Source organism: Triticum urartu, chromosome 2A, assembly GCF_056163025.1.
Source record: "Triticum urartu cultivar PI428250 chromosome 2A, HENAU_Tu73, whole genome shotgun sequence".
Classification (NCBI taxonomy): domain Eukaryota; kingdom Viridiplantae; phylum Streptophyta; class Magnoliopsida; order Poales; family Poaceae; genus Triticum; species Triticum urartu.
In genome coordinates, this window is record NC_141874.1 from 646,544,076 (window position 1) to 646,553,078 (window position 9,003).

The following is a 9,003-nucleotide window of genomic DNA, read 5'->3' on the forward strand; positions in this document are numbered from 1 at the left end:
ACCAGCCCCGACGAAGATGACGAGGACCCCTATAACAACACGCCTCCTTGTAATTTTAAATTTTATTTAATATTTTAATTAATGTAAAAGTGGACTCGTGGATTCTCACCGGCCTTTGTGGCTGACATTAATGTTCATTAATGTTTTTAGTTTTTCAAAATGTTTGCGGTAATATTTTTCGTGCGACCTTAAAAATGGGTTGGGCCAATGTTGGGCGCAATCGCCGACCCAAACGCGAAAGCAGACATGGGTGCCCGCTGGGCTGATCCAAACAAACAAAATCGCTATTCATGGAGTTGTTTTTCTTTTTTGAAAATGGACATGGGTGTCCGTCGAACTGATTCAAACGAATAAAAAAGAAATAAAATCGCAGTTTGTTTGGGTGGCGCGTTAGAGTTGTTCTAACGACGGCCGTGAAAGACAGACGAATTCTGCCTGTATCTTTGCTACTGCTGTATTCGATAGCGTACGTACGTAGGAGTACAAGATGCAGTAGGATATTCGCTCTCACTGCGGCGAAAACAGAGCACGGAGATGGATCGGTTTTGTACTCTGTGACGCGGACGGCGGTGGCATTTTCCCCCCTTGCCGTGGCAAAGCCGGCAGCACGAACGACGCGCGCGCGCCCTGTCTACGGGGAGCCTCCACGCTCCAGGACCCACGCTCGTCCGGCGGAAGTATACCTGGCCATGGAAGCCCGGCCCGAAAAGCCCGACACTGCTTCCGGGCCGAGCTCAGACCTAGATTTTGAGCCTGATGGCCGGTCCGGGCCCATCATTTTTGCACTTTCATGAAGGTCGGGCCGAGCCGGCCCAGGGCCCGACGGGCTTTTACGTATTCGGGTCGGGCTCGGGCTCAAAAACAGGCCTGATGGCCGGGCCGGGCCCGGACCTGGGTTTTTTGCGTCGGGCTTGGCTAGGCCCGGCCCGAAGCCCGGACCGGCCCGAGGTATGGCCAGGTATAGGCGGAAGCTCCCCGATTCAATCACGAGACCAGGTAAAAATGGATGGCGATGCTGCTGCGCACGCGCGTAGAATGTTTCACTCCAGCTTTCGATTTCACCTCTACCTGCTCAGCGACTACTACTTACTGGAACAACGACGTGTCCGCACATGTACAAAGCCAGACCAACTTTTCTTGGAGAAGCAGGCATCAGTGTTTTTTAGAGGGAGAGGAACGGTCGCACGAGCTTAGCCAGTTCTTGGAGAAGCGGGCACTAGTGTTTTTTTTTTTACAGGAAGAGGAACAGCGCACGAGGTAGCCCGCACGTCACCGTGTGCGTCCCTCAGCAGTAGCCGCATGTTCCGTTTCGGGCCTCGTCGGCTACAATAGATCGGCGGGTGGCCGGTCGTCACCGATGACGAGGCCGGCGCGTCGCTTCCGCAGGGTGACATCCCAAGGAGCCTTCTGGGAATGCCTCGAGCCGGGGCTCCGGCCACTCTCTGCCATCCACTGCTCGTGCCCTGCGTGCCGCTAGCCTGCTTGGTTGTTGGCGTCGTTCCATATACATATCCTGATGCGAAACATGCATACGGTTGGTGGGAGCGAAGCTCGGACATATTGTATCATATCCCGGATCCTAAGATCCTAGGTACGCGACGTCACCAATGGAGGGAATTGGACTCGCGTGCAGCGTGCTGGCCTTGATTAATCGGATAATCACAGCAACTTTGTTCTTGTTAGCGGAGAGATCGATCGATCCATCCATCTCGTCTATATATATACGGCGCCGGACAATCTAGCTTGCACGCTGCAAGCAGTTATACTACACTGTCGTGCACTACTGTACACACGCGGGAATTCGATGGCGGTTGACTCCATGGAATCGGTGGCCTTGGTCGCGGTGCCCTTCCCGGCGCAGGGCCACCTGAACCAGCTCATGCACCTCTCCCTGCTGGCCGCGTCGCGGGGGCTCTCCGTGCACTACGCGGCGCCCGCGGCGCACCTCCGGCAGGCCCGGTCGCGCCTGCACGGCTGGGACCCGCAGGCCCTCGGCTCCGTCCGGTTCCACGACCTCGGCGTCTCGGCGTTCGAGTCCCCGGCGCCCGACCCGGCCGCCCCGTGCCCCTTCCCGAACCACCTCATGTCCATGTGGCAGACCTTCACCACCGCCGCGCGCGCCCCGCTCGCCGCCCTCCTGGAGAGCCTCTCCGCCACCCACCGCCGCGTGGTCGTCGTGCACGACAGGCTCAACTCCTTCGCCGCCGTCGAGGCGGCGCGGCTGAGCAACGGCGAGGCCTTCGCGCTGCAGTGCGTCGCCATCTCGTACAACATCGGGTGGCTGGACGCCGAGCACCCGCTCCTGCGCGACAACGGCCTCCGGTTCCACCCCATCGACGCCTGCATGTCCAAGGAGTTCCTCGAGTACGTCTTCCAGACGGAGAAGGAGATGCAGGAGCGGGGGGGCGTGCCCACCGCCGGCATGGTCATGAACACGTGCCGCGCACTCGAGGGCGACTTCATGGACGCCATCGCGGCGCACCCGGCGTTCAAGGACCAGAATCTCTTCGCGGTTGGGCCACTGAACCCGCTGCTGGACGCGAGCGCCCGGACGCCGGTCAAGACGCGGCACGACTGCATGGACTGGCTCGACAAGCAGCCGCCGGCGTCGGTGCTCTACGTGTCCTTCGGAACGACGTCGTCTCTCCTGGGAGAGCAAATCGCGGAGCTGGCGGCGGCACTCAAGGGCAGCAAGCAGAGGTTCATCTGGGTGTTGCGCGAGGCCGACCGTGCCGACATATTCAAGGAGCCCGGCGAGAGCCTGCACGACAAGCTGCTCTCTGAGTTCACCAAAGAGACCGAGGGGACTGGGCTGGTGATCACCGGGTGGGCGCCGCAGCTGGAGATCCTGGCGCACGGCGCCACGGCGGCATTCATGAGCCATTGCGGCTGGAACTCGACAATGGAGAGCCTGAGCCACGGCAAGCCGATTCTGGCATGGCCAATGCACTCCGACCAGCCGTGGGACGCGGAGCTTCTCTGCAAGTACCTCAAGGCCGGGCTCCTCGTGAGGCCATGGGAGAAGCACAGCGAGGTGGTGCCGGCGGCGGCCATCCAGGAGGTGATCGAGGAAGCGATGCTCACGGACAAAGGGATGGCGGTGCGGCAGCGGGCGAAGGTGCTCGGCGAGGCCGTTCGCGCCGCCGTGGCCGACGGCGGCTCCTCGAGCAAAGGCCTCGACGACTTCGTTGCTTACGTCACAAGGTGATCAGCGTATCCGTGCGTGCCATACACAGATACGCATTGGGCGGTTTGGTCTCATCGAGTGTGTTTGAAACTTTGAATGGATTTCAGTATACAATGATTTGTCGTTTTCAATGTATTCATCTACTCATTTTAATTACACAAAGGGCCAAGAAGAAAGATTTGGAGGAGATGATAATCTACAAAGCATTTTCATCTAAAAGCAAGTGGGAAGGGAAAATAAGTAATCATAGTATCAACGGTATTATGATGTTGATGAAGTGAATGGGGATCACGATGTATACTTAAACATGTCACTAACTTTGACTTTTATAGAGTTCTGTCTGGTCCACATGATGTAACTACAAGTCTACAAATCAAGATTCTCCGGGTAAAAAAAATACTACTATGAATACAATTGAATGTTAGAAATTGACTCAGGAGGACATAGACTTCTGAGTTTACATGACATAAACAGTTTTCGTTTGGCCCATAATGTCACCAAAGTGTCTTTTTTTAGTGTTCCCACACATGGCCCAACACATAAAAAAACCACCCCACAACGCACCATTTCATTTTTCTGTTGGACCCTCCCCTTCTCGCTCAGTTTTGCGTGGTAGCGGGACATTTCTAGTTGGAACCTCCTCCTTTAAAACCAGACTAGAACATCAAGATGCGCGTTGCCGCGCCCGCCATCTTGACGAAGGAATATCAAGACAATATAAATATTGGTGAAAAGAAATGAAAGGTATAATTACCAATGGAGATTTGAATTACAGTACCTTAGTTTGTAGTGGGGACTACGATACATTTAGAATAATTCTTATAGAAGGGCCAATTTAAACAACCCTCAAATATCTTTGCATAAGTCCTCAGCCCACATGAAATTTTATAAATCATTTGCAAATCCATAAGAGGACATATGACTATAAGGAGTACATTTAAAAGATTGACAATGAGAGATAATTAGTTGCAAAAAAACAATGAGATATAATTATGAGTTGTGCCGCGAAGTACAGAAATGACATAGAATACTGGATTGTTCATTTGAACATTAGTATTTATAAACATCGTCGAAAGACCGACTAAATTCACATAATGAACAAGTGTGGCTATTAGATCAAATGGACACCACACAAAAACCTAGGAAAGAAAGAGTGTCACAAAGGCTCAAACATCTTTTTTTAAGACAACCTAAGTAGTTTTGCTATCCCAAGGAAAGAATGAACAATATAAATATAAAGTTGGGCTATCAACTTCTATACTTGCTGAAGTTAATGAAATTACTTTGAACTTGCTGAGGTTGTTATGCAAACTGATGTAGTGGCAGAGGACTTAACTTATAATATGTATTAGTGGTCATGCAAATGTCTGAAATCCATGGTCGATGTCAAGGGCTCCATTCAACATCACTTATTCAGAACAGAAGAAATCATATACCAAATAAGCACCTTAGTGATATTGACGGCGTGATCAGATTGTCAGTTGCTTGCATAGTGCACCATATATTAATTAGTTCGTTCCATCAAGCAGTTGAAACAATTATATGTGCACAAATTGTGTTAGCATAAGGAAAAGAATCGCACTGATGGCTGCATGTTATCCTGCAAGGACTTGGCTTGTACTAAATTATATGTACGTCATCACTCATCTTTCAAAATGTTATTGATGATTCTAGAATTTGAATAAACCATGTCCTTTGAGTTTCTTATACACAGGATGGCATATTACTTTACATCCATCAGTTAGAGAACAATCTATAATTAATCAACAAAGTTCATGGATCCAACACCGACATTGTCTGAGAGAGCACTTTCATCGTCATAGGATAGACCAGCAATCAAAACATCTTGAATTGTTCAGTCGTGTAAAAATTTTCAAACATTAAATTTTAGATAGAATTAGCCAGGTTTGTATATTGCAATCTGAGAGGAGGCACACCATACCTCAAACCCGATAGGGCATTTGGATCTCAGTATCAAACAGAATGACCAGATACCGAATGAAATGCGCGTACAAACAGAACCTCATCTAGTCAATCTTACCTCCAATGTTTGAAGCACGCCAACAAAATAGCTATGAGATTTTTCGCAAAAAAGAATAGCTATGAGATTTACCAGTTCAGCATCACGCCAATATATTACATGAAGATAGAAGGTTTGCAAGATCGAAACTAAGCAACGGGCATGGCAGACCTGGCGTATAGGAAAGCACGTGGACATGGCGTGGCGTTACATCTGCTAAGACCACAGAGGCGAACGCCCACGGAGGATAGCCTGGGATGGATGCCGACGGCGCGTGCGGCCACCGCAGCCCCCATGTAAGAACGCTACAAGGAAATACACTGTAAAGAAGAGGTCCATCGTAGGGGGCCGCGGAGGAATAGTAGAGGGCAAACGACGAGGCACGCGTGTAGTGTAATCTCGCCGACGTGACACACGACGGCGGCGACGCAGCGTCGTGTAACAGGAAGCAACCTGTGATAGGGCTGGCGATTAAAATTCGAGACGAGCTGCCATGCGATAGCGAAGGAATCAGGCTGGAAAGGTTTTGCATTTGACTGGACCCCATGGGCCTTCAATCTCCAGGGCCCGATTAACCATGTGTCTGGCAGGACGCTCGGCGGAGCAACGACCCGTGTAACGTCTGAAGGGATTAATTAGTGTAAAGAAGCTGGGGGTGACCGAGCGAAAATCCTAGACGTTTGTGAAAGATTGTGGATGTTGCCTAGAGGGGGATGAATAGGCGTTTTAAATATTTACGGTTGAGACTTGAACAAATGCGGAATAAACCTAGCGATTAATTTGTCAAGCACAAAACCTACAACAACTAGGCCCACCTATGTGCACCAACAACTTATGCTAAGCAAGATAAACTACTAAGTGATAACAAGATATATGACAAGAAACAATATGGCTATCACAAAGTAAAATGCATAAGTAAAGGACTTGGGTAAGAGATAACCGAGGCACGCGTAGACGACGATGTATCCCGATGTTCACACCCTTGCGGATGCTAATCTCCGTTTGAAGCGGTGTGGAGGCACAATGCTTCCCAAGAAGCCACTAGGGCCACCGTAATCTCCTCACGCCCTCACACAATGCAAGATGCCGTGATTCCATTAAGGGACCCTTGAGGGCAGTCACCGAACCCGTACAAATGGCAACCCTTGGGGGCGGTCACCGAACCCGTACACTTTGGCAACCCTTGGGGACGGTCACCAGTACCCGTCAAATTGCTCGGGGCGATCTCCACAACCTAATTGGAGACCCCGACGCTTGCCCAGAGCTTTACACCACAATGATTTAGCTCCGAACAACACCAACCGTCTAGGGCGCCAAGGCACCCAAGAGGAACAAGCTCTAGGGTGCCCAAACACCCAAGAGTAATAAGCTTCTCAAACTTCACTTCCACGTATCACCGTGGAGAACTCAAACCGATGCACCAAATGCAATGGCAAGGGCACACGGAGGGCCCAAGTCCTTCTCTCTCAAATCCCACCGAAGCAACTAATGCTAGGGAGGAAAATGAGAGGAAGAACATGAAGGAGAACACCAAGAACTCCAAGATCTAGATCCAAGGGGTTCCCCTCACATAGAGGAGAAAGTGATTGGTGGAAATGTGGATCTAGATCTCCTCTCTCTTTTCCCTCAAAAACTAGCAAGAATACATGGATGGATTGAGAGTTAGCAAGCTCAAAGAAGGTCAACAATGGGGGAAGAACATGAGCTCAAGAGATATATGTTGAATGGGGTAGAAGACCCCCTTTTATAGGAGCTCCCGAATCCAACCGTTATATGCTCAGTCCGCGCACGAGCGGTACTACCGCTCGGGCGGAAGAAGCAGGGAATGGGAGCAACAAAACATGAACCTTGGGGCGGTAGTACTGCATATAAGCGGTACCACCGCTCACCCCAGCGGTACTACCGCTGGAGGAGCAGAACACGGGACCAAAAGAGGCAGGGCAGAGCAGAGTACGGTGGCAGTAATGCAGTAGCGGTACTACCGCCCGACCGGAGCGGTACTACCGCTTATAGGCGGTGCTACCGTGCCTTACTGCCGTGCAACTACTGCTAAACCTGACACGAAAAGTGCAGGACCCAAAATCGAGGCGGTAGTAGAGCGGTACTATGGCTGAGAGCTCCAAACGGTACTGCCGCTTGGGCTCGCGGTACTACCACTGGGACCAGACAAAAGCTACTTCCAAGAAAAACAAGCATACTCCACGGAAAACCAGAACTGTCATAACTTCTGCATATGAGCTCCGAATTGAGCAAACTCAAGCTTGTTTGAAACAAGGCGACGAGTAGCATCAAAACAGCGAAACCTCCAACAAATAGAGGAGTGAAACCTCCAACCGAGAAGAACAGACATAACCTCCAACATCGAAAACATCATAGAAGATGCGAGTGAACTCCGTTTTCGATGAACTCGAGCTTGTCACCAAGATGACCATAAGCTTCAAAACTCATAAAGAGAAGAACCAAACAAGAACCAATAAAGATGATGCAAGAATGCAATGGTTTGAGCTTTCTACGAACGATACGATCAAGCTACTCATCGAGAGCCCCCTTGATAGTACGGAAATCGATCCTATAACCCGGTCTTCCAACTACCACTATGTGACCGGTAAAATAGAAAACCTATCAAGGGCAAATCTTGTCTTGCACATAGTCCACTTAAGCTAGATGATGTCGATCTTGACTTACTCAAGTTGGACCACCTTTCTTGAGTGTGTTGGCTTGGTGAAGACTAGTAGATTGCTCAATTCTTCCGCACATCTTCACAAGTCCATTGTCACCACAATGGGCGGCAAGCTTCAAGCACTTGATCTCTTTGTGATGCATCACTTGAACTTGCACACGGCAACCTAACCCCACACAAAACTCCCACGAAGACCATGGGTTAGTACACAAAGCGTAATTGACAATGCTTACCATACCATGGGATCACTTGATCCCTCTCGGTACATCTTCTGCGCTTTGTGAGTTGATTAAGTTGATTCACTCTTGACTTAGTCTTGATCAACCTTGAACTTTTCCAATTCTCTTCATTTGGATGATGTCTTGAAGGTAGACATGAATGATCACACAATCTTCTTCTTCAAGACATGCTTGCAATAAAGTCAACTCTCACATGATCAATCTTTGGATAATTCCTTGAATAACACCTTGGTCGACACAAACTCTCCTTGAAACCAACACATGTACTCTAAGAAAATCCTATGGACAAAACCTTCAAATATAACTCAACGCAACCATTAGTCCATCGAGATTGTCATCAATTATCAAAACCAAACATGGGGGCACCGCATGTTATTTCAGTCTGTCACACTGATCTAACGGTGGAGACCTTCAAATTACTGTGGGGGCTCCTAGCTAGCTACGTTTTACTGTTTTGTAATGACGCCCGCCACATCTTTGTCGTGCGTTGCAACATAGATGCTTTATTCATATTTACAATATAATATACTCCCCCCGTTCCTAATTATTTGTCTTTCTAGACATTTCAAATAGACTACAACATACAGATGTATGTAGACATATTTTAGACTGTAGATTCACTCATTTTGCTTCATATGTAGTCACTTGTTGAAATATCTAAAAAGACAAACATTTGAGAACGGAGGGAGTAGTAGGTTAAACTAACCCATACTATTGACACAAAACAACAAATAACTATAGTGATCAGTCTCAAAGGTATATTCAACTTTGTAAATGCACACCGACATGGGAGGTGAGTGGCAACCTAAATATATTTCTAGTCACGAATAAGCTCCAACTTTAGACTAGATACCATTCATTGCTAGAAGGGATAAGC

The 9,003-nt window shown here is 49.1% G+C and overlaps 1 protein-coding gene across 1 annotated transcript; it reads left to right on the plus strand.

Annotated features, from left to right (window-relative positions):
* The first annotated feature begins 1,515 nt into the window (after positions 1-1,515).
* LOC125527775 (cis-zeatin O-glucosyltransferase 1-like) lies at positions 1,516-3,374 on the plus strand. The gene has a single exon (XM_087544704.1). The coding sequence runs from the start codon at positions 1,805-1,807 to the stop codon at positions 3,206-3,208; it is 1,404 nt and encodes a 467-aa protein (XP_087400830.1). The 5' UTR covers positions 1,516-1,804; the 3' UTR covers positions 3,209-3,374.
* Positions 3,375-9,003: the final 5,629 nt, after the last annotated feature.

Coding starts and splice junctions, on each gene's coding strand:
- LOC125527775 (XM_087544704.1), top strand. CDS start 1,805: ATGGCGGTTGACTCCATGGAATCGGTGGCCTTGGTCGCGGTGCCCTTC.